This window comes from Phodopus roborovskii, unplaced genomic scaffold (assembly GCF_943737965.1).
Source record: "Phodopus roborovskii unplaced genomic scaffold, PHOROB, whole genome shotgun sequence".
NCBI classification, from domain to species: domain Eukaryota; kingdom Metazoa; phylum Chordata; class Mammalia; order Rodentia; family Cricetidae; genus Phodopus; species Phodopus roborovskii.
The window spans coordinates 29557806-29584581 of record NW_026125052.1 but is presented as its reverse complement, the minus strand read 5'-3'; the positions used below and the strand labels follow the sequence as shown (position 1 = coordinate 29584581).

Below are 26776 nucleotides of genomic sequence, written 5' to 3'. Positions count from 1 at the left end.
ACTATGCAGTCCTGGCTGGGGCTCACACTGTGGTCCATCTGCATCAGTCTTCCTGGTCAGCTAGAACCCAGGCCCCTTGCTCTGTACCCAGCAATATAGAACTGCTTATTTCTTGAAACCCTGGCACAGTAGCCTCTCCCACCTTCTGCTTGGTTTGAATGGTGGTGCAGTTACAGATGGGAACACCGAGCCAGGGCACCTGCCACCGGGCTTTCTTTTCTTTCCCTCCTAGACTGCAGGAAACTTGAAACTGTGCAGGACTGAGCAGGCCCTGTCACCCATGAGAGGGTTCACTGGCTTCGTCCTCTGCCCTTGTCTAACCCGATTCTCCCAGGCTTCTGGGAGAGGTGCCAGGGTAGATGAGAGAGAGAAGGAAACTCAGTCAGAATGGAGGAGTGGAAGTCTTTGGGTGGCCTAGTTACTGTGCATGTTCAAGCTGAGGGGCGATTTTGATGGCCTTTCTGAAATAATTTTCTATTTAGGTGTTTTGTTTGTTTCTTTTGTTTAGGTGGTATCTTAGTTAAAGTTCTTTTGCTGTGAAGAAACATCATGACCATAGCAACTCTTTTTTGTTGTTATTTTGTTTTGTTTTGATTTATTTGTTTTTCGAAATTGGGGTTTCTCTGTGTGGCCTGGCTGTCCTGGAACTCACTATGTAGACCAGGCTGGCCTTGAACTCAGACAGCTACCTGCCTCTGCCTCTCCAGTGCTAGCATTAAAAGCATATGCCACCACTGTTCAGCCTCACAGCAACTCTTGTAAAAGAAAACGTCTAATTGGGGCTGGCTTATAGGTTCAGAGGTTTAGTCCATGGCAGGAAGTATGGCAGTGTGTAGGCAGACGTGGTGCTGGAGAAGGAGCCCAGAATTCTACACCCAGATTAGCATGCAGCAGTAAGACAGAGTGACACTGGGCTTGGCTTGCGGATCCAAAACCTTAAAGCTTACCCCAAGTGACACAGTTTCTCAATAGGGCCACCTCCCAAAAGTGCCACACACACACACACACACACACACCCGGGCCTATGGGAGCCATTTTCATTCAGACCACCACAGGCAGGTTGTTCTGTATGTTCTTGCTAGCCTGGAATTTGCTTGTAGACCAGGCTGACCTTGAATTTGCAGTGATCCTCCTGCCTCTGCCTCTCCAGTGCTGGGTGGATTACAAAGAGAGGAAAGGCAGAGGGCACTGGGTAGTTACTTTGGATAGTAGTAGCTTGTTGGAGACTAGGATTGTATTTTTAATTTAATTAAAATCTTTAGATTTATTTATTTCATGTGTTCCAAGGTTTTGCTCACATCCATGTATATATGTGCACCACAGGCATGTACATATGTGCACCGCCTGCATGCCTGGTGCCTGTGGAGGTCAGGAGAGCGTGGAAGATCACCCAGATTTAGAGTTATGGATAGTTGGGAGCTGCAGTGTGGGTGCTAGGAATCGAACCTAGTTCCTCTGCAACAGTAACAAGCGTTCTTAATCTCTAGGCTGTCTTCAGCCCTAACTTTATTTTTAATTATGAGTCATTTTTAAATACGAGTGTGTTGGGGGGGGTATGTGTACACAAGCATAGAAACCCTCAGGAATGAAGAGGGCACTGGCTCTCTTGGAACTGGAATTACAGGTATCTGTGAACCATCTTATGTGGGCACTGAGATCTGGAACCAGCTCTTGTAGACCAGGCTGGTCTCGAACTCACAGAGATCCACCTGCCTCTGCCTCCTGAGTGCTGGGACTAAAAGTGTGAGCCACCACACCTGGCTGGGCACTGAGATCTGAATACCTGTATCTGTGATTAAGCAGCGAGTGCTTCTAACTGCTGAGCCACCATCCTTGATTTAAATTGATACTTTTCTGTCACTGGATGTGTAAGGTAAAGATTTGAGATCAAGGCCATGTTTCTACTTACTTGTTTTCTTTTTTGTTCATTTGTTTTGTTTTTGAGATAGGGTTTCTCTATGTAGCTCTAGGTGTCCTAGAACTCAATTTGTAGACCAGGAGTCAGAGATCCACCTACCTCTGCCTCTCGAGTACTGGGACTAAAGTGTGCACCTCCACGCCCAGCTCTATGGGCTTGCATCCTAATCAGAGAGGACAAGAAACTGTATGCATAGGAGTAAGGCTGCAAAGGCCAGTGACCCAGGCTGCCGCATGGAGGTGGTGTCTGGGCAGATGCTGAAGGGACATGCCCTTGTGACTCTTTCATTCAGTCAGCTTGACGCTCATGGACATTGGATGGACCAGAGGCAGGGATGGTTGGCTATGATGCCAAAGCAGATGTCAGGAGTAACTCCAAGTTGGAGGTGGCGATGGCAGGATCAGTGTCTGGATTTGTCACTCGTGCCCTGATCAGCCCTTTGGACGTCATCAAGATCCGTTTCCAGGTACCGTTTCTCCTCTTTTCCATGTAACGGGCTAGGGAGCAAACAGGTTCAGTCCTTGCAAAGGCGGCTCCTAAAACTCGGAATTTTGTCAAAGTGAAAGGTTTCATTTCCTTCAGCTCCCCCCTCCTTGTCTCCCACCCGCCCCCCCCCCAGCATCCTGACCTTTTACACTTTAATCCCTAGCTTCAGATTGAACGCCTGTGTCCAAGTGACCCCAACGCCAAATATCACGGGATCTTCCAGGCGATCAAGCAGATTCTACGGGAGGAGGGCCCAGCAGCTTTCTGGAAAGGACACATTCCAGCCCAGATCCTGTCTGTGGCCTATGGAGCTGTCCAAGTAGGTACTGGGGAACCCGGTCAGGTCCCTGGGGTCACACTCTCCTTGGAGCAGAGAAAGTGTGGGGCAAGTAAGGGTGTTGCCTCGGTGGCAGTCCCCACTCTGCCCTCATGGGAAACTGGATCTGACCATGTGATGACATCATCGATTAGCCACACCTTAGGCCTTCTCTCCCCACACCCTGTTCTCCTTCCCCTCCCCAGGTAATACTTAGGATTACCCTCCTTAAAACCTCCATTTTTCTTTTTTAAATTTCAAATCACATTTCCTAGAGATGTGCTTGGTACACAATCTCTGCCAAGGCGTCAAGGTCAGCGGACAATTCTCTCCTACCATGTGGGTCCTGGGTTCACTAGGGGTTTGTTTTTTGTTTGCTTGTTTTTATCGGAGGGCAGATTCTATGTAGCCCTGCCTGTTCTAGAACTCTCTGTGTAGAACAGGCTCACCTAGAACTCAACAGAGATCTTACCTGTTTCTGCCTCTCAAGTTCTGGAGTTAAAGGCGTACAGCACTATGCCTGACTAGGGTCTAGGGATTCAAACTCAGGTCCTCAGGCTTGGCTGCAAGCACCTTTACCCGCTGAAACAGCACCTTCACCGTGTCTCACTGGTCCAAGAGAGGAACGTACAGCAAGTGCCCCTGGGATTGAAGGACAGCAGCAGGACCGCATGACTGTCCATCATGGGATGAATGCCACTGACACACAGGCTTCTCATGTCCCATCATTCCTTGCTTTAGCCGAGCACCATGTGTGTCATGGTGCACATGGTGCGGTTTGGCAGGAGTAGAATGCAAGCTTTGGCCCTCACGGTGGTCCTGCAAGGCAGATGGTATTGTGTCTCCGACTCTACAGAAGAGAAAGCGATGGCTGAGAACAGCTGAGGCCGTTGGCGGGGGCAGAGGGGCAGCGGGGCAGCCGGTGTAATGGGAGCGCGTGGAGCAGGCGCGTGCCTGAGAAGGCCTGGCTCTGGTACCCACAGAGCACAGTTACATAAGTGAATGAATAAATTACAGAGGAAGTGGCCGAGCAGGGCCCTTCCATGCAGCCAGTGTCAGGGTGGCCCCTGCCTGCTCTTGTGTCTGTCTCTCACACTCTTTGTCCAAGTCCACGACTCAGCAGGCTGGCATGTCTGTGTTGACCCACACTCTCATTGCAGCATGTGGAGGAAATGTGGCAGCAGGTGGTCCTGGGATGTCTGGCTAGCTGGAGGTGATGGGGGGGTCCTGGGATGTCTGGTTGGCTGGAGGTGATGGGGGGACTCTCGGCATGGAGGCACGTGCTATCAATGGACATGAGTGGCTCAGATAACGCCTACCTCTCCCTAGGAGCCAGGGAAGTAGGTAAATGAATGGGGTTTCCTACATCTTCCAAGCCTGGCGTGACACATACCTGTAACCCTAGCACTCGGGGACTGAGGCAGACGGAGTGCCATAAATTCAAGGCCACTGTGGTCTCTGTAGCAAGTTCCAGGCTAGCCAGGCCTCCATAGTGAGGCAAAAACTCAGAAAGTAATAACAAAACAGTTGTTCTCTCTCTATCCGTGTGTGTGTGTGTGTGTGTGTGTGTGTGTGTGTGTGTGTACACAGGTCCATCTGTGTTTGTGTCTGTATGCATATGTATACATGCAGGCCAGAGATGTGTCTTCCTCAGTCACTCTCCACAGGGTCTCCCTAATGCCGGAGCTCACTAACTTGGTTAGACTGGCGGCCCCAGGCCATGTGGCCCTTCTGTCTCCCTCCCTGCAGCCCCTGGCCCGGGGGTCGCAGGCATGCACTGTTGCACCCTGCTTTTGAAGTGAGTGCTGGAGCTCAAACCGGGGTCTTGTGCTTGCACAGAAATACTTCACCAACTAAACTATTTCCCTAGCGACTCCCTCTCTCTCTCTCTTTGATAGATGATGTAGGAAATGGAAGGCAGGACCTTGTGCCAGGCAAGTGATCTCCTTAGCCTGCTCCATGTCCTTCCTTTCCTTCCTTCTTTCTTTTTCTTTTCCTCTCTTTCTTTCTTTTTTTTTTTTTTTTTCCCCTTTCTTTTTGGTTTTTTGAGACAGGGTTTCTCTCTGTAGCTCTGTAGACCAGGCTGGCCTCGAACTCACAGCGAGCCTCCTGCCTCTGCCTCCCGAGTGCTGGGATTAAAGGCGTGCGCCACCACCATCTGGTCATACCCTTTCTTTTTAAAAAGGTTTTGAAGTTATGTGTCTGTGCGCATGAGTGCCGGTGCCTGCAGGGGCATCGGAGCCCCTGGCGCTGGACTTGCAGGCATTGGTGAGCTTCCGGGTGTGGGGACCAGGGACCCGGGTGGGGTCCCCGGGTCCCGGGGACCAGGGACCAAACCCTGCAGGAGCAGTACATACGTGTTCTTACCTCTCCAGCACTCAAGTGGATGGGAAATGGCATCTACATTGTTCTGTCTTTCTACTTTGCCCATCGGATAAGGCGGCTGAGTGCGCAGAGCGGTGTGTTGTTTCTCACCCTCAGGGACATTCCCTCAGCGGCTCTCCACTTGCTTTTGCAGTTCTTGTCATTTGAAGAGCTAACTGAACTGCTCTACAGAATCAACTTGTATGAAACGCACGAATTCACAGCACACTTTGTGTGTGGCGGCCTGTCTGCTGGCGCAGCCACCCTGGCCGTACACCCTGTGGATGTCCTTCGCACTCGACTGGCAGCTCAGGGGGAGCCCAAGGTGAGCAGTCAGGGCCAGACAAGGGTGGGAGCTCAGGAATCGGGGCTCTGGTCCCTTGGGGAGCAAAGCTGGGGCACCTTTCCCTGTCAGCACCAGCCAGTCTGTAAGGGTTGTAAGGAATCGGCCCTCTACAAAGTGCCTTGTGTCCGTTTCTAGCGGCAGCTCATAGACTTCCTGGGGAGACTGAGCGCACAGGGGCAAAACAGAACAAATAAGTATCGGGCCGTGGACTGAACGAAGGCAGGCCTCTGGGGACTTGGGCTCAGGAACTTCTGGCCATAATGTCCTGGAGGTTTCCTCCGGGAATGTATTGAAGGAGATGGCGAAGGTGACTCGGTCTCAAGGGAGAACTTAATGAAAGCAATGGGCTCAGACTCTGCCTTGGTGACTTTTCTTCTTGCAGTGATAAAATCTCTGACCAGAGCATCTCAAGGGAGAAAGGGCTAATTTTGGCTCACATGTGATTCTGGATCCTGTGAAATTGGTGATCAGTATTAATCTCACATCCTGAATCAGACCTCCTGACCCAGTCTGCTTCCTGAATGTATTTACGGGCAACATCAATAGGAGGTGGAGAGGCAGGCTAAGAGCTCTTGCAGAGGACCCTGATGTGGTTAACCCCACAGCCAGATCATAACCACCTTAAACCAGTTCTAGCACCCTCTTCTGGCCTCTAGGCACCAAGCAGGCATGCAGTCCACATCCATACATGCAGACAGACCCTCATACACACAAAACTTTTTCTTTTTTAAGCAAGAGAACTAAAATCCTGCTTTTAAAAAAAAAGTGGAGTGTCTTTAATAGGCGGGCTTGAGGCCCGGGCCTGTGGTCCTAGTTCAGGGGAGGGGGAGACAGGAGGGTTGGGAGACTACAAGAACAGCCTAGACTATAGAGTAAGATACTGTCTCAAAAAACAAACAAGCCTAAACACCCCCCAACCCAACCAAGCCTAAACACCCCCCAACCCAACCAAGCCTAAACACCCCCCACCCCAACCCCGGGCAAACATGCACACTAGCAACGCAAAACACCACCACAAAAGGAAAAAGAGTTAGCAGCGGCCACACACACACACACACACACACACACACACGGCAGCGGCCACACACACATACACACAGACACGGCAGCGGCCGCACGTGCGCACGCACACACACACACACACACACACACGGCAGCGGCCGCACGTGCGCGCGCACACACACACACACACACACACACACACACACACACACACACACGGCAGCGGCCACACACACTGTAGAGTCCTTGTACACGGAGGCTAAAATGGGAGGGTTGCCTGAGTTCAGGGATTTGAGGCCACCCCAGCAATGGAGTGAGACTGTCTCAAAATAAACAGAACAGGAGCAGGCAGGATGGCTTGGGGGGGGGGGGGTAAAGGCACTTGCTGCCAACCTAATGTCTTGAGTTTGATCTCTGGAAGCCACATATTAAGAGAACCAACTCCGGATTTTGTCCTCTGACCATACAAGTGTGCAAAGCATGCCCAGGCCCACACATGAGAAATAAACAGTGGGTGGAGAGATGGCTCAATGGGTAAGAGCACTTGGCAGCTTTTCCAGGTGGCCCTGGTTCAATTCCCAGCACCCACAGGGATTTCAACACCACCTGTAACTCCAGTCCCTGGGGTCCAAAGCTGCTCTCTGCCCTTTGCTGGTGCTGCACATGAGACATGGACAAACATGCTTACAGGCAAAACACTTGTATTAGTCAGGGGTTCTGTTGCTGAAATGAAACCCCTTAACCAAAAAGCAGCTTGGGGAGGAAAGAGTTTATTTGCCTCACACTTTCACATTACAGATCATCACTGAAGGAAGTCAGGACAGGAAGTCAACCTGGAGGCAGGAGCTGATGCAGAGGCCATAGATTATGGACTTGCTCCCCATGGCTTGCTCAGCCTGCTTTCTTACAGAACCCAGGACCACCAGCCCAGGGATGGCCCCACCCACAGTGGGCTGGACCTTCCCCCGTCAGTCATTAATCGAGAAAACGCCTTACAGCTGCATCTCATGGAAGCGTTTTCTCGATTGAGGTTCCCTCCTTTCAGATAGCTCTAGTTTATGTATCAAATACATATAAGACTAGCCAGCACAATATCCGTACACATAAAATTAAAAATGTGAAGGTTCATTTAGAAATACCAGTATGTGTGCGTTTCTGCCCATCCTTATGGCCTCATTGGTTGGGACAGGATATTTTGTTTAGGAATTGGTTTTGTTTGGATTTTTGGTTTTGCCTGGCCTTTGTGTTCCTCAGGGAGGAGACTCTGGTTGGAAAACATTCTGATGATATTTTGGTTGCAAAAAGCAAAGTCCCGAGGGAATGGTCTAAAAGACAACAGCCGTGTGTGATGACTCACTGGGCAGGTAGAGGTTGGGGTGACTTTCCTGGTGGAGAAATGGGATGAGGCTCCCGGCCTAGAGCGCAGGCGGCCGATGACAGCCCAACTGTGCCCGTACCACTCCTGTTACTTGCCAACCTCTGCTGAGAGAAGGGAGAAGAATTAATGAGGGGATCAGCTTTACCGCTGCTGACTAGTGCAGGGGGCCGATGTTCTGGGCTCGCCTGCTCTGGGTCCCAGCAGAGCTGAGCATGGTCACTTACACAGAAGTAGGTCCTCAGGGCGAAACTAAGCTGTTTGCCTCACCTCCCAAAAGCGGCGACTGCAGAATTCTCAAACAGGCCCGTTCCGTTCCCTTGGCATGCACCGGAACCTGCTCACAGAGTAACGTGATGACAGTCTGTGGAGCATTTTCTATTGTTCTTCACCCTACCCCTTCCTTCCTTCCTGGAAGGGGCTTTGACATGAACTGTCCACTCTGTGGTGGAGCTTGTGATTTCCCTGGGAGACCTGAACAGGGTCTGTGTTGCTGTGTGGCTTTCCCTTGAGGGTAGCCCAGTGGCCTCCAGAGTTCAGGAGGCTCGTTTGTAGGCCACAAGATACCGCTGGGATTCTTTGGATGCTTTTAAAGATGTATTTTATGTGTATGGGTGTTTTGCCTGCACGCATGTCTGTGCTATGTGTGTTCAGTGCCCACATACCCTGAAGGCTTCTGCCATGTGGGTGCTGGGAACTGAACCTGGGTCCTCTGCAAGAAAGTAGTCTTATTTGCTGACACAGGTCTCTAGCCCCAGGATATATCTGCTTATATACTGAAGAAATAACAGTCATGGAAATTTTTAGGAAGGAAGTTGGCAGAAAGCCATACCTTTTAATTAGTTTGTTCATTTTGGAGATAGGGTCTCCTTAAATTGCTCAAGCTGATCTCAAAGGTTTTGTTTTGTTTTAAGATTTATTTGTATTTATGTGTATGGATGTTTTGCCTACATTTATGCCTATGTGCTGTGTATGTTCAGTGTTCATGGAGGCCAGAAGAGGGTGCTGGATCCCCTGAAACTGGAGTTACAGACAGTTGTTAGCTGCTGGTGCTGATGCTGGGAATCAAACCTGGGTCCTTCGGAAGAGCAGCCAGTGATCCTAACCACTGCCATCTCTCCAGTCCCTGTCCTCAAAGTCTTGATCCTCCTGCCTCCATCTGCTAAGTGTTTAGACTATGGTGTGTGCCACCACAGCCAGCGGCCCTTTTGGATTTTTATTTTGAGATGGGGTCTCCTTCAGCCCAGGCTGGTGTTGAATGGGATGTGTAGTCCAGGCGGACTTTGAACTCCTGATGTTCCTGCCTCCACCCATCAAGCGCCACCACACCCAGCCCCCCACTTACTTTTACTGTTAGTTTTCCTGGACTGAAGAGGAAAAGTTATATTCCTGGCCGCCGAGTTTTAGATGAGAAGAAAAGGATGCGTTTGGGCTGAAACCACCTCACGAAGCTCACTCACACTGTGCATGTAACTATGCAGATCTACAACACCCTGCGGGACGCCGTGTGGACCATGTACAGGACCGAGGGCCCCTTGGTCTTCTACAAAGGCTTGGCTCCCACCGTGATCGCCATCTTCCCCTATGCGGGCTTGCAGTTCTCCTGCTACCGGTCCTTGAAGCATGCCTACGACTGGGTCATACCTCCAGATGGAAAGCAAACAGGTGAGATGCCCGAGCGAGCCGGGCCTGGGTCGCAGCTTCTGTGGGCCAAAGGCAGTGGCTTTCCTGTCCGGAGCACCAGGCTCTGTGATCCAGCTGGCAGGACAACCAAGCCCTGCACTTTAGAGGTGCTTGCATCGGCTCTTGCACACTCCTTTACACGCTCATCTCTGCTGCGGTGCTGGGAATGGAGTCCAGGTCCGCTGGAAACGCAGCCAGTGCTCGTAACTGCTGAGCCATCTCTCCAGCTCTGTTTATTATTTATGTGTCTGCGTGTGTGTGTGTGTGTGTGTGTGTGTGTGTGTGTGTGTGTGTACGAAAGGAGGCCTGGAGTTATAGTTCCAAGCGATTGTGAGCTGCCTGATATATGGGTGCTGGAAACAGAACTTGGTTTTTCTGGAAGAGTAGCAGGTGGTTTAAAGCCCTGAGCTCTCCAGTGCCGTCATGTCATCTGCCTCCAATTACATCTCTCTCACCCTAGTTGTCTCTGGTCTAGGGAACCTGAAAAACCTGCTGTGTGGCTGTGGATCTGGCGTCATCAGCAAGACCCTCACGTATCCCCTGGACCTCTTCAAGAAGCGCCTGCAGGTTGGGGGATTCGAGCATGCCCGGTCCGCCTTTGGCCAGGTAAGGCTTCCTGTGCAGAGAGCTCAGGTCCTGGAAGTCACTGGACACGGGGGGACCAGCAGCAGTGGCCCTGTTCCCTCTTTGTCTTCTGTAGTGTTTGCTTGTTTGCTTGCTTGTTTGTAGCAACTTTATTTTGATTGCATAAAAATCCTTATGTGGGCTAGGTGGTGGTGGTGGTGGTGGTGGTGGTGGTGGTGGTGGTGGTGACGCACGCCTTTAATCCCAGCACTAGGGAGGCAGGGGTAGGTGGATCTCTGTGAGTTTGAGGCCAGCCTGGTCTACAGAGTGAGTTCCAGGACAGGCCCCAAAGCTACAGAGAAACCCCGTCTCTAAAAATCAAAACAACAACAACAACAACAAAACCTTATGTGCTGGCCACAGCTGGGTGCTCTGAACAGATACTCTAGTGTGAGTTTTCACAAGATGGTCAGTGAATTCCTAATAAGGAGACCTGGTGAACACAGTCTGTTTCCAGAAGTCGGGGGTCAGGTAGCTGTAGGTCTTGGAGATGGCATCAAAGGTGGCCTTGGCAAAGTTGCCCAGGGAGGCAGTGCAGCCCTCGCCCCCGGCTGATGTGTAGCAGTCATCAATGCCAGCCGTCAACAGCAGCTTCTTGGGCACAGGAGCAGAGACTGTGCCAGCGCCTCTGGGGGCAGGGATGAGACGCGCCAACACAGAGCCACGGTGACCTTGCATAGGACTGTGTGGGGTTTTCCAGTCTTGTCCCTCCAGTAGCCTCTCCAAACAGGGACAATTGGAAAGCTTGGCCAAGATGATGGCTCCTGGGATGGCAGTGGCTACCTCCTTGGAGCATTTAATACCCAGGCCAACATGACCATTGTAGTCTCCAATATCAACAAAAGCCTTGAACCCGGCCCACTGGCCTGCCCTTGTCTGCTTCTGCAATGGCAGGATCTTTAGAACTCATCCTTTAGGGATGCGCCCAGGAAAAAGTCAGAAATCTCGGATTTCTTAATGGACAGGGAGAACAGGTAGGTCTCTTCCAAGGACTTGACCTTCTTGTCCTTGACCAGGAACCCAGCTTGGTGACGGGTTTCCACTCCTTGTCACCGGCTTTACCTCCACAAACCCCATGGCCTTGGCCATGGCCTTGGCCACAGCCTCGACCCCCTAGGACCACTGTCAAATTCTCTGAGGCAGCTGCCCTGGCCTCCTAACCCTGGGCTCACAGATCCTCTAAGCCCTCCTGCTGCACCTGCATCACCTACTGTCTCATGGGAAGTAAGATTCACCGGGACGTAGTATATAGGTTGATTGATGGTTATTCGGGGAGAATCACTTACACCTGAAACTGATGACCACTGTGGGTTCCCACTCCAAGCATGTCACCTGGACTCTCCGAAACCCGACCATGAAGTAAGAGATCAAGCTGGGGTCCTGACCCCAGACCTAGCCTCTCCACAGGTCACTCCCGCACCTGTGCCCACGCCCCAATGGGCGTGGTCATTGCAACAGGTGTGGGCGGGGTGGATATCTCACTACAATTCCCCTTTTAATCTAAAGAAAAGATTTAGGCTTGATACAAGACTATATACAAAGAGTAAATACCAAGTATGCTCTAGGAGGAGGAAAAGTAAGAATATGCACACGTAAGACCTGTCGCCAGTGAAGTAACAAGAGCAAATGGCAAGAACTCATATCCAGTCCCAGGGCGAAGGCACAACAGGGATCTCTATAGAGCTGTCCTATTCTGGAAGGTTAAGTCTCGTACCTAACATTTCTATCTAGGAAGACAGAACAATAATCGTGACAATCTAATCTTCACCGTCATCAAAGACCTGAGAAGGGAGATAACAATACTAGGGTAGGCAGGAAGTGCAGGCGAGCAGCTTCCAAAAGGTGCGGTGAAGACAGAAACGGCAGGCTACCCGGACAGTCACACAAAGTCTCACAGCAGCGTAGGGCAGCCATCTTTGGCTGAGGCCTAGAGTGACTGACTGACCAGCACAGAAGCAGGGGGGAAGAAAGGCTGTCTAACCCGACTTGGCAAGGTTCAGCAGTCATCTATGTTTGTCTCCTGCAAGCATAGTAGGACAGCATGTCCAAAGTCAGCGGTCGAGGTGAGGGCAGTTCTTTGCCTAAGAGGCCACAGCCCAGGAGAGGATGGATTCCAGGAGTGACATCAGTGCCCAACATTTTCTCGGGAACAGCTTGCTGCTCTCAGGAGCAAATGTGTCTCATGTCAGTGGGGTACTAGTATTGAAATATTTAAATGCCAAATTCTGCAGGTCTATGAAGTGTTTGAAGATCAAAATCTATGTTTGACGAATCCCATGCATAAGAAATATGGGTGAAAAATGTATAATTCTTGTTGTACAATGACTGAAGCTTCCCAAACTAATTTAGCAAGGACAAAGACTTCAAAAAAATGTAAATATATATATATATATATCTTTCTCACTAACAGAGATAGACCTGAAATGTCCTGACTAGAGGTAGAACTGTGAGTACAAAATTATAAAATATCTTAAGTTGTATCAATATACAAAATGTATATACATCCAGATAGTTTTACATTTGTATGCAAAACATCATAGACAGAAGGAAGACCCTAAACAGTCAACATACAGGAATCTAACAACGTAAGTTATCAAGGATCTAGCAATCTAAGTTCTCTATAGCTAACAGTTACTAAAGTTAGTACACTAGAAAATATGTAAATCTACCTGTATCCCATCCTAACCACACCCTTCCCAGCCATACTCTAAAAGAGATACCCGAGTCTGATCTTCACCTTCCATACCCAGCCCTAAGCAACCAAAAACCAACCCTATGCAGGTGTGTATCATCCCTTACTGCCAACAGTGGGGACAGGGGGCGTTTTCTTAGGACTGCTTCCTGCTGAAATGGGACCAGGATGACTCCATGGGATCCTGGCAGGAAACGCTTGACTGAAGTTCTTTTCTGAGGCTCTGGCCAGGGTGTAATAAGAAGGTGAGCCATTTCTGCTAGCTAGTCTGGAGTCGTCCTGAGCGTCACAGTCCCAAACTGGTTTTAGGGTGATGCTTGTAGTCCAGATGCATCAGGTTGACTCAAGTGCAATGATGACGTGGGGCCTCATCTTCTTTCCGGAGAGTTCAAAGACTGCTGTTAGGAATCGTTATTGCTCCTTGTGGAAAACTTAAACATTAATATCAACACAGAAATTTCAACTTTTATGGGTATGCATACTGGGAAAGGCAACCGTAAGGATGAAAATTAAGTATGAGGGAAATTAGGATTTTGGAGAGAAAACCGAGTTTAGACAAATGACAGTCCCTAGGTTTTGTTTTGTTTTTTCCTTCTGTCTTACACCAATTGGCTTCTTGATAGAAGACAGAAGCTCTGAATTTTATTTTAACAACATGCTTGACTTTAGAGGAGAAAAGCCAAATCCAACTCCAAAGCCAGCATTGGATTACATGAATACTAGAAAGTCAAAGGAAATACATTTTTGTATAGAAATAGTTCGCCAGAATTAGATATTGGTGCCATATGTCAGATTCTTCGTTTCATGGTTCTTTCTGGGTAGCTATCTTCTCTTCCTTAGGTACCTACACGTTCAGTGTCTTTTGGCTTTTTGAAGATGGGTGTTTTATGTTCTCCTGTAAAGACAAGAACAGAACACTCCCCCTACCTTTGAGTGGTTTCCATACAACTTGTGGGAAATATTGCAGTGGATGACCTATCATTTCTTCTCATCAAGAGGTTTCTCTTGTTCAAATCGGATCTTGATCAACTTTGATGGTATCCAAAGCTTTTCTTCTCCTGTAGATACAAAGACAAAAACCCCTGACCCAAAGTAACACATATCCTGGTTTCCATATTGAGGCCAGTATGTCTTTGAAGTAGTTCAGAAGTTTTTTCCATCGTCCAGTGTCTTTCTGTGGCTGTTTATCCTTCCTCATTAGCATTGAGAAAGTTTAATATTAATATAATTAATATAAGGCATTATATAATCTGTGTTTGGGGGGTCTTTGTCCCTCTTGCCTGTTTATAGAGCATTTCCTTTAAAGTGTGATTAATCTCTCAATTCCTGCTTGTCCTGTAGGATTGTGTGGTATACCAGTTATATGTTCTATGTTATAATATTTATTTATTTAGGCTTTTTTCGAGACAGGGTTTCTCTGTGTAGCTTTGGAGGCTGTCCTGGAACTGGCTCTGTAGACCAGGCTGGCCTCGAACTCACAGAGAACCTCCTGCCTCTCCCTCCCGAGTCCTGGGATTAAGGGCGTGTGCCACCGACACCCGGCTATGTTATAATATTTTAATAACTGTTTCAGTTTGCTGAAGACGACATATGCTGGAACATTGTCCGTGTTTTCCTGAAGAAGTTTTATTTCTTTGCATAAACACAGGTGTATATTTTAGCAAAAGTAAAGTTAACAGTGCAAGGCTTTGTAACCTTTTCCCATCTACCAATGTGTCCTGAAGAGATCATTTGAATTTAGATAGGAGAGATGGCGAGAGCCCAGGACAGAGGCTCCCTTCCTAATGAAACTAGGCTGGCTGGCTGGAGGAAGGGGCCTTTTCAGAGGACCAATGGGAGCCAAATGCTGAAATGTCTTGAATACAGGACTTGGAACTTGGACTTGATGCTTTTGATGGCCTTCTCATCCTCAGATGTTCTTGGAGCTTTGGCTTGGGGACATAGGACAAACTGACAGCAGTCTGTGGTGTCACCCGAAGGCAGGGAGGTCTGGCTGGAGGTGGGCACTGATTGGGGAAGACCCAGTGATGGCCAGATTCAGCCCTGGTGCCCAAGGGGAACAGATGTAATGAGGGGAAGGTGGTCCAGGGCTATCACTGCATCCACCAGGGCCACAGGCTGTACCCTCTCACCAGGAAGGGCTCTTCCCAGCTCAGTTAAGCCCAAGCCAGCCCGCATGCCCAAGAATGAAGTTTCACTCCCTCATTCACCTCCCCCAGAGCTCTCATTCACCCGGGGCACTTACCGGAAGTCGTGTTGTGCCGAGTGAATCCCCATTTTTATCACTGTTTCTTTCATCAACCTTCACCCTCCTCTCCCCAGGTGCGGAGCTACAGGGGCCTCCTGGACCTCACCAAGCAGGTGCTACAAGATGAAGGCACCCAGGGCCTCTTCAAGGGCCTGTCCCCCAGCCTGCTGAAGGCTGCCCTCTCCACGGGCTTCATGTTCTTCTGGTACGAGCTCTTCTGTAACCTCTTCCACTGCATACGGAGAGAAGACAGATAGCTGTGAGGGCAGGAGGGGCCTAAGGTCTGCCCTGGAGGCGCCTCCCCCCGACCAGACTCGTTCTGAGCTCATACTGGATGATGGCTGCTGCTTGGTTGGCCTTCTAGGCCGGCTGTCCTAGGCATGAAGAGTTATCCACGGCCGATGGCAGAAGGGCCTCTTTCAGAAAGAACAGAGAAGGGAACCCTTGGCTGTAGAAACCAGGCCACCGAGGAGCCTGGCATTGTTTCTCCTCTGTCCAGCCCCAAAGGAGTCAGCCATCCTCTGCTTTGTAGTGCCGGGGGAGAACTATCCCAGTCCTGGTAAGATCATGGCTTGAATACAGAGGGTAGGACTGGGCTCTTTGTAGAATTCTAACCCACAACTTGGTGTTTTTCCTACCAACTTATTTAATAGACATTAAAGCAAACATCACATTCCGTATGTCGCTCTTGCAGCCCCCGTCATGAGTCACCTCCCAGCCGAGGGAGGGTGATGGCAGGGGCCGTTCAGGTGTCGCTGAAGTTGCAGCTCTGAGGCAGCCATGCTCTTCTGTTTAAGCGGGGGACCCTACCACGTGGGTGGCTTTTCAACTCCCAGGCCGAAGGACTGGACAGGAGGACACTGGGACAGAACCAGCTTCTAGGCGGAAGACCGGAAATGAAGGGATATGCTGAGCAACAGGAGTGGGCAAACCTGGCCCTCAGTCCTGTCAGTGGCCCCCTCACTGGGAGCTGGGTTAGCTCTGCCGAGGGCAGCATTCTCAGGCCAGGTGATGGAGCCACAAAGCAGTCCAGTGATGGGGCTGGCCAACCGCCTGGGGGGACATGGTTGGCACCCATTAGCAGACCCAGGGATCCAGACACATGTATCTAGATGAAGAGGAAAAACTTGTCAGGGCCACAAGACAAGAAATAGAAGGCAACGGCCATCTTTACCATGCTCCTGCCTGACAGAGGGGAGAGAGGGGAGACCCCTTAACTTTGTGGGATTCCCACCCCTGTAATAACTGGGATTGTAATGCCTGCTGGGCATGACCCTGTTCATGGAAGCTGGGACTTCTGCCCTTGGTGAGTCTCTCTTCTCCGTGGTCCCATTGCACCCATCCCCTAGAGGCTGAACCTTCTGGTGGTCCAGGCTGCTCTTGGGAGAGCTGAGGTGGCTGGGCTCTTGGCTTCCTGGGCTTGGGGATGCAGAAGTGCTGTGTGACCCTCTTCTGGAGACAGGTGAACAAATATCTATTCCTGAGAAGGGACAGATGGCAGACTAATGGAAAGATACTCCCTGTCTAAGGGTTTCTATTTCTGCCATGAAACACTAGAACCAAAAACCCAGTTGGGGAGGAAAGGGTTGGCTCACACTTCCACATTGCTGATCATCATGGAAGGAAGTCAGGACAGGAACTCAAGCAGGGCAGGAACCTGAAGGCAAGAGCTGATGCAGAGGCCATGGGGGAGGGGGTGTTGCTTGCTCAGCCGCTGATAGAACCCAGGACCACCAGCCCAGAAGTAGCACCAAGCACAATAGACTCGACTGGACCCCATCAGTCACTAATTTAGAAAATGCTCTCCTTGATTGCCCACACGCCTGATCCTAGGGAGGCATTTTCTTAATTGAATTTACTGCTTCTCACTCGACTTTAGTTTGGTATAAAAGTATTTCTCTGAATGGAGGCGTGGGTTCGTATCCCACTTCTGACATCAGAAATCGTGGTTTAATAAGGATCAGGATAAACAAATATGCCGAATAGATGTTTATTCGGGAGGAAATAACTTACAACATAGACAGATGAACACCAGCAGGCAGGTTCTTATTCCTAAGGATATCCCAGTGCTGCAGGCGAGAGAGCAGTCCCAGGCTCCTCCTCAGGCCTAGTCTCCTCCCCCCACATGTCACTTCCGCCCCTGTCTCCACCCCCCAATGGGCGTGGTCAGCGCCACAGATGCCGGCCAAGTGTGTATCTCACTACACTATTTAGTGTAGTGCATAGAGCAATGGTTTAGGACACTGGTTACTCTTCGAGAGGACCCAGGTTCAATTCCCAGTACCCACATGGCAGCTCAGAGTTGTCTGATCCAGCTCACAGTTATTTGACACCCTCATACAGACATAAATGCAGACAAGCCACCAATACACAGAAAATAAAAATAAATCATTAAAATAAGAACCCAAAACTCCGAACCAATGAGGTTGACAGCTATCGAAAGCTGGGAACGTGGAGCACGCTGAACAGACTGCAGGCCGCCCAGCAGATTGAAGAGTCCGCCAGGCAGCTCAGTTGGTCCGGGCTCCTCAAGTCGACCGATCCTGGGAGTATGCTGGGCAGCCCAGCTCATCGCTGCGTCTTCCGCGCAGCTGTGCTGCTGACCCAAGCCTTTTTCAGGCATCTTGGCCTGAGAGTGAGAGCATCTCAGCAAGTCCTCCTTGCTTATATATCCTTAGGGAGGGGCTTCCAGGAGCCTTTGAGTCGTTTGCTCCCCTAGAACTTTTTTGTTTTTTTGTTTTTTGTTTTTGTTTTTTGTTTTTTTTTTTTTTTTTTTTTTTTTGTCTTTTTGTGTCTCTCTCTCTTTTTTTTTTTTTTTTTTTCCGAAGCAGAGTTTGTTTCTCCTCCTCTTAGATGTCCCATCTTAACCCGGAGGCTTTAGTTGGCTGTCTGAATCTTTTAGTTTCTTTTTTTTTTTTTTTTTTAATATGAAGTAAACTCCATGTTCCTCATTTGCCCCCCTTCCCCTGCCCCCGGCGTTTCTTTTGCTGGCACAGAGGAGGATTCTCTTTTGTACCTATCACCATGACAGCTGTGACAACTCTTAAAACAAGCGCGGGCTTTGGCTCCTGTGCGCCTGTGGAGTGGACAGGCCACAGCCATGCTCCCGATGCTTCCTTTCCCCCCGGGAAGGACCCAGGGGCCCCATCTCTCGGACGGCCCCTTTGATTTAAAACTTATTTTGCCCGGATGGCTGGAGGAGTTGCCAGGGTGTGCCCCAGCCCTTACACATCCCCTGCTTCAACCAGCCGAATCCCAGCCGGCTGCTATTGGCCCGCCCCTCCTCCCGGGCAGGCCACGCCTCCCAGAGGCTCCTCCCACGCCGCAAGTCCGGGCAGTCTCCGACCCAGTTCACCTGAGCCCTGCCCGGGACATGGTGGCCGTGGCGCGGGGTGCCACCCGACAAGACCAAGGGCTTCTTCATGCGGGACGGAGAGCAAGTCCGGCCGAGCGCTCGAGGGCCTCTGTGCTCAGAACCGAGGCTGAGGTGCGCCCGGTGAGGCGGGGACAGGGGACGGTGAGCGCTCCGCTCGGCGCGGCGGCGGCGATGTCGCAGGTGTCGGGTGCGAGTCGGTCCCCGCGCCCCGCGAGGGAGCGGCCCGGGGCGGCGGCGGGCGCGCAGGCGAGGGCGAGCCGTGGCAGGCAGGTGGCGCTGGCGAGCAGCTCAGGCGCCCTCCCTCCGTGCGAGCTGAGCTCAGCTTCCGCGCGGTACGACGCTGGGCGCGCGCCGCAGCCCCGGAGACGCGAGCGCCCTCCCACGCAGGCTAGTCCGAGCCCAACGGCTGCAGGGCTGGCTTTGATAGGCTGGATAGGACTGGCAGACGCCGGGGAGAACGGCTCCTAGCCCTGCTGGTGTCAGGATCCGCGGCTTGGACAACGCCGGCAAAGGAACTGAGCCAGAATTCTCCATGCTGGATAATTTGGGCGAGTCTGACATTTACCTGTCCACAACGCAGTTCAGTATATATGCTCCCCTGAATCTACCCTGATAGTGACTGGTAACCCAGACCCTGCCGCGGCCATAGGTGAATTCCCGCTTCATTCCTCAAATGTAATCGCAGACGCCTTAGGCTGGGCTGCAGGTGCCTACTTGATGCTCTCAGCCAACCACTGAAGGCGACAGAAAGTCCAGTTTCACTTGTCCCACGCCCCGGCCTGCCCCACCCAAGTGCCTACAGGGCTAGAAAACAGCGCTCTGCGATTCTCACGCGAAGCCTTCTTCGGTCTTTGCTTCTCAGGTGGTGCCATTAGTTTCAGGCCAGTGAAAGCTGCTTGGGGCTAGATCGTCATGGGGGAGGCCAGTAGAGACGAGTATAAAATCCAGTCGTTTGATGCAGAGACCCAGCAGCTGCTGAAGACCGCACTCAAAGGTGAGCCTACCACCGGCCCTTCTGTTTGGGCAAGAGCTGCAGAGGGGCTGGCCGAGTCCCAGAGCCAGGCAATGCCCAGCGACCTGTGGCCCCCTGAGAGTGAGTCACAACCTAACTCTTGAACTGGAAGACGAGCTACATCTAGGCCATTATTTCTTAGAATGAGTCACAGTCCTGCTTGAGACCGTATAAAGCCTTTAAGTGCCCATGAGAGAGCATGGGCCTTTAAAGCCTTTGCATTCGGGCATTCAGCAGTCAGCAGGCTCTCTTGAATGTCCAGAGCTCCTGACTGGGGACAGAGGTTGGGGAATCAGCCTGCTGGAAGAGATATGTCATCGCCTGGCCCCATGTCCTTCCATTGTAACACTCAGGACAGAAGTTTGACTTAAAACAATTAGCAATGGCCGTCTAGTGCCAAACTAACCCCGTTAGGGACGTCTCTGCAGGGCTCATGCCTACGGCTTCTGTGGTTTGAGCACACTTAGAGCCATGTAGTGGTACACAACTGTAATCCGGGCAGATTACAGAGTCAGGAGGATTAGCTGCTCTACATAGAGTGCCTGGGGGAGGGGAAACGAGCCAGAAGTTTAGAGCACTGGTTGCAAGCCAAGCATGGTGGGCTCCTTTAATCCCAGCATTGTGGAGGCAGAGGCAGGTGGATCTCTATGAGTTCCAGGCTGGTGTGGTCAGCTCCACAGTGAATTCTAAGATAGCCAGGGCTAGTGTGCCAGTCTCTCTCTCTATCCCAGTCTCTCTACCCACACACACCTACTCACACACACACATATAAAGAGCACTTGCAGATGACCCGAAGGGCTCACAATCATTGGTAACTGAGTTCCTGGGATCCAAGAACCACATGGTATGCATACATGCATGCAAACAAAATATTCATACATGTAAAATGAATAACCTAAAAAAACATTGCATGGTGAGCTACAGACCAGCCAGTGCTATTAAATAATTAGACTGTCTCAAAAGACCCCCCCAAAAATTGTAGACGTCTTGGCATTCAGTTTACATTCTTCAGCCTACCGCCAAGAAAATAAAACGTGTATTCCAAGAAATTTATACTTTGGCCTCTTCCAGCCTCATAATCCTTCATTTATTTATTTGGCACAGGATCTATCAGTGTAACCCTGGCTGGCCTACAATACAGCTCATTGTGTAGACCAAGCTAACCTCAAACTCAGGTCGGCATGCCTCTGCCTCCCAAGTGCTGCGATTAAATGTGAGTGCCACTCGTGGCAGTATATAATTTTTAAAAAATATTTTTAAATTTAATTTATTTGTCCAGCATTGGTGGTACACTCCTTTAATCCCAGCAGTTGGGAGGCAGAGGCAGGTGGATTTCTCTGTGAGATAGAAGCCAGCCTGGACTACAGGGTGAATTCCAGGACTGCCAGGACTCTTTCACAGAGAATTCCTGTCTGGAAAAAACAAAACAATAAAACTTGGTTTATTTATGTGTGTGCCTGCTTGTCTGGATGTGCACACACCATGCACCTGCAGTGCCTGTGGAGGCAAAGGGGGTGTGAGATTCCCTGGAACTGGAGTTACAGGCAGCTGGGAACAGCCCAATGTGGGAACTGGGAATCCAACCTGGATCCTTTTCAAAGGCAGTGCTCTTAACCACTGAGACATGCTGCGACTTCCCTGTTTTCTGATGGGACAGCCAGGGTCCTGACCATGAGAGCTGGTGTAGGCACGGTTTTGAGCAGCTGCTTGGAGATGTCACCTTTATTGGTTTGGCTGCCTTGTGCCCAGCCTTTGGTTCCACACATCATAGTTAGGCATAGTGCTTGATGCCTAAATTATACCCTTTACACCTCCAACTCTGATTTTTATTTTCTAGAGAGCGGGAATCTCACTGGGTAGCCCTGGCTGACCTGGAACTTGCTATGTAGACCAGGCTGGCCTGTCTCTCTACCTAGGATTATAGGTGTGCAGCACTCAGCCCAGCTTTCTTTTTTTGGGACAGTGTCTCATGTAGCCCAGGCTGTCCTAGAACTCTGCATGTAGCTAAGGGTAACCCTTACCTCTTGATCCTCCTTGTTCCTACCTCCTGATTGCCATCTGGCTGGTTTTCACGCTATCTTTTAAGCATGTGATGGGATGTTCTCTTACAACCATCTCGGTTCCTTGGGTGTCGAGGTACACAACTTTAATCCAGTAGTAAGGAAGCACATGCTGGCAAATGTCTGTGGGTTTGAGGCCTGGTCTCAGAAAAACAAACCCCTGCAGTCCTTAGCAGATGGAGGCAGCTCTAGACTCCGCTCCTGTCTCTACCCCAGATCCAGGCGCTGTGGACTTGGAGAAAGTGGCCAATGTGATTGTGGACCATTCCCTGCAGGATTGTGTGTTCAGCAAGGAAGCAGGACGGATGTGCTACGCCATCATCCAGGTTGAGGGGCTGGCAGAGAGGGGGCTGCCTTGAGTCTGGCACCCAGGGTCAGGCACAGGCTGGCCAGCAGCAGAAGACACAGGAGTTTGTATAGGCAGAGGCTAGGGCGGGTGGAGTGACCAGCGCCCTGCTGACCGCCCTCTCCCGCCTCACACACAGGCAGAGAGTAAGCAAGCAGGCCAGAGTGTCTTCCGTCGGGGGCTCCTGGACCGGCTGCAGGGGGAGTATCAGGCCCGGGAGCAGCTGCGAGCCCGCTCTCTGCAGAGCTGGGTCTGCTATGTCACCTTTATCTGCAACATCTTTGACTACCTGAGGGTGAGGCAAGGACAGTCGGTCGCCCTGTGCAGCAGTGATGGCCTGTGTCCCGAGGCCAAGGCCAGAATGGTCCCCACGGGCACTAACGCTTCCTCCTCCCCACACACAGGTGAACAATATACCCATGATGGCCCTGGTTAACCCTGTCTATGACTGTCTGTTCCAGCTGGCCCAGCCTGAGAGTCTGTGCAGGGAAGAGGAGGTGAGTGGCCATTCATTCCACGAAAGGCTGTGGGGGGCTTGCTGGCTCAGAGTCCCAGTGCCATGCCTGTGCTCCCCAGCAAGTCCCTAGAAGGGGCATTTAAGGCCTGCACCAATTACAAGACAAACCACAGTGCCTGGAATTCATCCAGAAGGCACAGCAGCCAAGGCTTCAGGCTCACCAGTAGGGGAGCCAAGTTACACTAGGAGTGGCAAGAGCTGTGGCCAGCTGTGGGCACAGATGGCCACAGACACCAACTCTTGAGTCAGGCAATGAAGCAAGAGTAGGCTTAAGCAACAGTTGAGATCAGCCTGGTCAGATGCTCTGGGCAATTCTTTGTGGTAAGATGTGGGCCATACCCCCTGGTATCAGAAGCAAGGAGCCACCATAAAGGGCAAAGCTTGGTGCCTAGCAGGTGCTGATGCCGTGTGCCAGGCTGGCCCTCCCTCTGGCTGAGGCCTCCCCCGCCCCTGCAGGTGGACTGTCTAGTGCTACAGCTGCACCGCGTTGGGGAGCAGCTGGAGAAGATGAATGGGCAGCGCATGGACGAGCTCTTTGTCCTAATCCGGGATGGCTTCCTGCTCCCATTAGGCCTTAGCTCCCTGGCCCGGCTGCTGCTGCTGGAGATGATCGAGTTCCGGGCAGCTGGCTGGAAGACCACTCCTGCTGCCCATAAGTATTATTACAGTGAGGTTTCTGACTGAGCTAGGCTCCACGGGCCTGAGGCTGCACTCACCTTCCTGCGTGCGACCCTTTCAGGCTGGCACCAGAACCCTTGCCTCTCTAGACCCTTGTAGACTTTACTGCTGTGGTTCTTTCCTCCCCTCACTCTGGAACTGTGGAGAAATCCAACAAACCGGGTCTTCCTGCTGGAGACGGCCGCTTCCCCCTTCCTCCAAGTCCTTTCGGCTCCCTTTTCAAACCCACCACTTCCATTTGGGCCCAGCAGGGAAGGGCAACTAACAACCACTGAACTGTGTAACCACTGGTGTAACAGTCCCTGGTGCCTCAGTTTCCCCATCTGTAAAATGGGCTGTCATAGCCATTGGTGGGATGCTTAGGGCAGAGCACAGATTTACAAGGGAAACTGCTTTATATGTTCTGTACAGAGACTGCTGTGGAGACAGCCTGTGTCCTTCTGCCAGCTTCCTTGAGTGACACCACCTCACCAGGTTGGGGTGACAGTTTTCTAATAAATCTTTTCTGAAACCAAACTGCTTCCTTTTGTAACAGGCAAAGGGGTACTCCAAGCTGCTGGGACCTGAGTTTCTTGGAGGAAGTCTCTGAGGAGACATGTTCTGCCTCAGTGGAATGTGGCAGGGGAACCAGTTTGGATTACTGAGCAACACATGGCCCTTGTGAGACCTGCCCTTACTGTGTGAGGGGCAGCCTCACTTCTCAAGTTGTACCTGTCCAGTCAATATGGGAGAATCAAGAAAGGGCTTCACAGGACCTAAGACTGCATCACAAAAGGCCCTCTCCATCCTTGTTTCTTCCAGAACTTCCCAACAGGGTAGTAGCTCAAGTCATTTTCCTTTTTAAAATCACTTTATTAGTAGTAGTTTATGAATAGGTATTTCCCCCGCATGTACGGTTGAGTACTATGCATGCCTGGTGCCCACAGCAGTCAGAAGGTGTCAAATTCTCTGGAACCAGAATTAAAGAAGGTCAGTGAGCCTCCACGTGGGTGCTGGGAATCAGGCCAGGTCCTCTGCCAGAGCAGCCAGTGCTCTTAACCACTGGCCATCGCTCCGGCCCGCCTGGTTTCTTGGAGTGTCCTGGACCGTCCCATCAGTCCCTGCTACCACCAGCGGTAGTGGGCCAGGGCTCGGTTGGCCTCTGCCATCTTGTGCATGTTGTGCTTCCTCTTGATGACAGGACCCCTGTTATGAAAAGCCTCCAGCAGCTCATTTGACAGTTTCTCTGGCATCAGTGTCCGCCGAGGCTTATTCTCTCGACACTCTGTGATCATCCACTTCATGGCCAGGAAGCGTCGCCGTCGGTCACTCAGAGGTACAGGGACCTGGATGAGACAAGGCAGAGCTGAGCTGGGCCCGACAGTTACCACGTACTGTCTCTAGAGCAGTCCTGGGATGGGCCCTCACGACAGGACCCTGTCTTCTCAGACTTTCCCTTACCTCAGGTGACATCATCAGATAAGAAACGTTGGCCTCGTAAACTCATTAAACACTTCCCTTCCTAAAGAGAGGCTTTGCCAAGTTGACACGAGCACCAGCTGGGAAAAGTCCTGCTGCCTGAGGCAAGCTGGCTCCCTCAGACCAAGGGTGCCTAAAAATATGACCACCTATACGAGACCCACTGCATGGCCAAGTACTACCACACACTAAAGACAGAATGGCTGCTCAGGGAGAAAATTAGCCAACGGAGGCAACTGAATGCTCTGATAGGGACAGCTGGTTCAAGTTCAATAATGACAAGTGGTCATGGGGCAAGTTCTATTGTAGACACTGGCACATAAAGAGTCTTCCATCAGGAGTGTATAGCTTAGTTCACACAGAATACTGGACAAAGGGAGGGAGGGAGGGAGTGGGCTCCCAACGATGTTACTTTGTTCTGTGCCTTTCTACCCTCTGCCCGGGGCGGGCCTCAGATGAGTAGACCCTGACCATGCCCAGTCTATGGGTTATTACACACGGGCCCTCCCCCCCCCCCAGTTTCACACGTGGGCTGCTGTGCTTTCCTGCCCACTCACCTGGTAGAAATGGCCCCCTTTGAGGATGGGCACCAACCCGATGACAGGCTCACAGTTTTTCAGGGCCTGGTGGAAGATCCTGTAGGGGTTCCGCTCAATGGTGGCCTGTTCCTCTGCAGAGGCAGCTCGGTACTTCTCAAACTGCTTCCTCTTCACAGCCTCCAGGGTCTGCGGGGAGCGGGAAGAGGCTGCTCAGACAGTTCGGCTGGGAGGGGGAGGCTGCACATGGAGGCAGCAGGGGCAAGAGGTCAAGGGTTACACTCACGAATGCGCCAGGGTCCAGGCTAGACTGTGCTCCGTGAGACCCTCTTGCAAAAAGTTAGTACTGCTTTGCTAGACTGACCCAAGAACAGGTGAGAGCCCTGCCCTCTCCCACCCCCCCCTCCCCGCTAGGGTTTCTCTTCACAGCCCTGAGGTCCTGGAACCCACTCTGTAGACCAGGCTGGCCTCGGGCTCAGAACCTCGAACTCACAGAGATCCACCTGCCTAGCCTTGACTCTTGAGTGCTGGAATCAAGGGCCTCTCTGGTGATGCCGGTGATGGGCTTTAACGTGGGCGCCACCACTCCCAGCTCCCAGCAATAAAGTTTAATGACAAGTACAGAAACCCGTTGTCTAGTGTTGAGGCTAAGGGTGAAAAGAAATGAGACAGGGAAGCAGAGCGTTAGGAACTGGTTTACCTGCGCCATGAGGGACCTGGCCAGTATTTTGTTGCCTCCTTTCATCATCATGTTGGTAAATTTGCTTCAAGGAGAAAAACATGTTTAGTTTCCCTTCAGCAGAAACCTTCCCCGGGCTCATTCTTCCAGCCCACGGGGAGAGGAGCCTTTCCACCTCACCTGATGGTAGCGTCTGCAAACACAGAACTTGTTTCCGTCGCTGCAGCGGCCTTGATGAGCTGCGTCTTCTTGAGCTCCTGGTCGTATTTCTCCTCTTCGGTGAGTTCCGCCACGGGCTTGCGGTAATATTCCTTGTCGATCAGGGGATCCCTGAACTCAGGGGCATAGCGGCTACACCTCACCTGTGTTATTCTGGGAGCGGGGAGAGGAGGAAGCTGACGAGAACTCCACAAATGAACAAGCTTGACTTAACAATAAGCCCGTTTGTCTGTCTTCATGCTGACGACGGGCAGTAACGCCGGGGCCGCAAGCTAAACCTCATGGGCGCTGGCCGTGACCCCTGTCCCAAGAGGTAGAGGCCGTCTCCGAAGCTGGCCTTGAAACGCCCTCCTCTGCAAGCACGGCTCAGGGTCAGCCCTCCCGCCACCGCCCGGGCACAATGACAGTCGTGGGAGCTGCAGCAGGGCCGCACTTTCGCCTCGGGGTAGAACCGGTCTAGATCAACCCACCCAACCTGTCAGGCGAGGGGCAAGCCGCTAGACCCTCAAACCGGCCCGTTTAATAACAGCTCGACTCAGCCACCTGCGCCCCCGGAGCAGGGCCCTCCCGCCCCAGGACTCAGCGCGGCCTCCCCGCTCCCCCTCCGGCCCTCCCGCAGAGGCCTGAGCGGCGGTGGCAGCGGGTACACCCGCGGCCTTCTCACCCCGGAAGGTGGCGGGCGGCGAGCCTCACTCCCAGGCCCAGCCCCGACCACCGTCGCGCCACCTGCAGCGCGGGGGCAGCCATCTTGGCTCGCCGCGAGGACCTCAGGGGGCTGCCTGCAGCGCGCCTGAGTCGAGTGACGGGTTACGGACGAGAAGCCGCACAGTCTGCTCGAGAC

At 51.7% G+C, this 26776-nt stretch overlaps 3 protein-coding genes across 5 annotated transcripts; 2 read left to right on the top strand and 1 right to left on the bottom strand.

Annotated features, from left to right (window-relative positions):
- Positions 1-2212: 2212 nt before the first annotated feature.
- Positions 2213-15731, top strand: Slc25a19 (solute carrier family 25 member 19). Its single transcript, XM_051180421.1, has 6 exons — positions 2213-2384; positions 2568-2723; positions 5239-5409; positions 9289-9472; positions 9966-10096; positions 15129-15731. The coding sequence occupies exons 1-6, from the start codon at positions 2253-2255 to the stop codon at positions 15309-15311; spliced, it is 957 nt and encodes a 318-aa protein (XP_051036378.1). The 5' UTR covers positions 2213-2252; the 3' UTR covers positions 15312-15731.
- Positions 15732-18467: 2736 nt separating this feature from the next.
- Positions 18468-23559, top strand: Mif4gd (MIF4G domain containing). Of its 3 annotated transcripts, none has more exons than XM_051180449.1 (6): positions 18468-18550; positions 19293-19424; positions 21719-21828; positions 21988-22143; positions 22253-22345; positions 22822-23559. In XM_051180449.1, the coding sequence occupies exons 2-6, from the start codon at positions 19343-19345 to the stop codon at positions 23047-23049; spliced, it is 669 nt and encodes a 222-aa protein (XP_051036406.1). In that variant the 5' UTR covers positions 18468-18550; positions 19293-19342; the 3' UTR covers positions 23050-23559. The 3 variants fall into 3 exon arrangements, with proteins under 3 accessions (XP_051036406.1, XP_051036424.1, XP_051036415.1); XM_051180467.1 differs by having other exon boundaries at positions 18479-18541; XM_051180458.1 differs by lacking the exon at positions 18468-18550 and adding an exon at positions 18877-19009.
- A 348-nt stretch (positions 23560-23907) lies between these two features.
- On the bottom strand, positions 23908-26697 carry Mrps7 (mitochondrial ribosomal protein S7). The gene is made up of 5 exons (XM_051180437.1): positions 26600-26697; positions 25897-26088; positions 25738-25801; positions 25059-25226; positions 23908-24368 (listed from the first exon to the last, which is right to left on the bottom strand). The coding sequence occupies exons 1-5, from the start codon at positions 26680-26682 to the stop codon at positions 24147-24149; spliced, it is 729 nt and encodes a 242-aa protein (XP_051036394.1). The 5' UTR covers positions 26683-26697; the 3' UTR covers positions 23908-24146.
- Between the last annotated feature and the right edge of the window lie 79 nt (positions 26698-26776).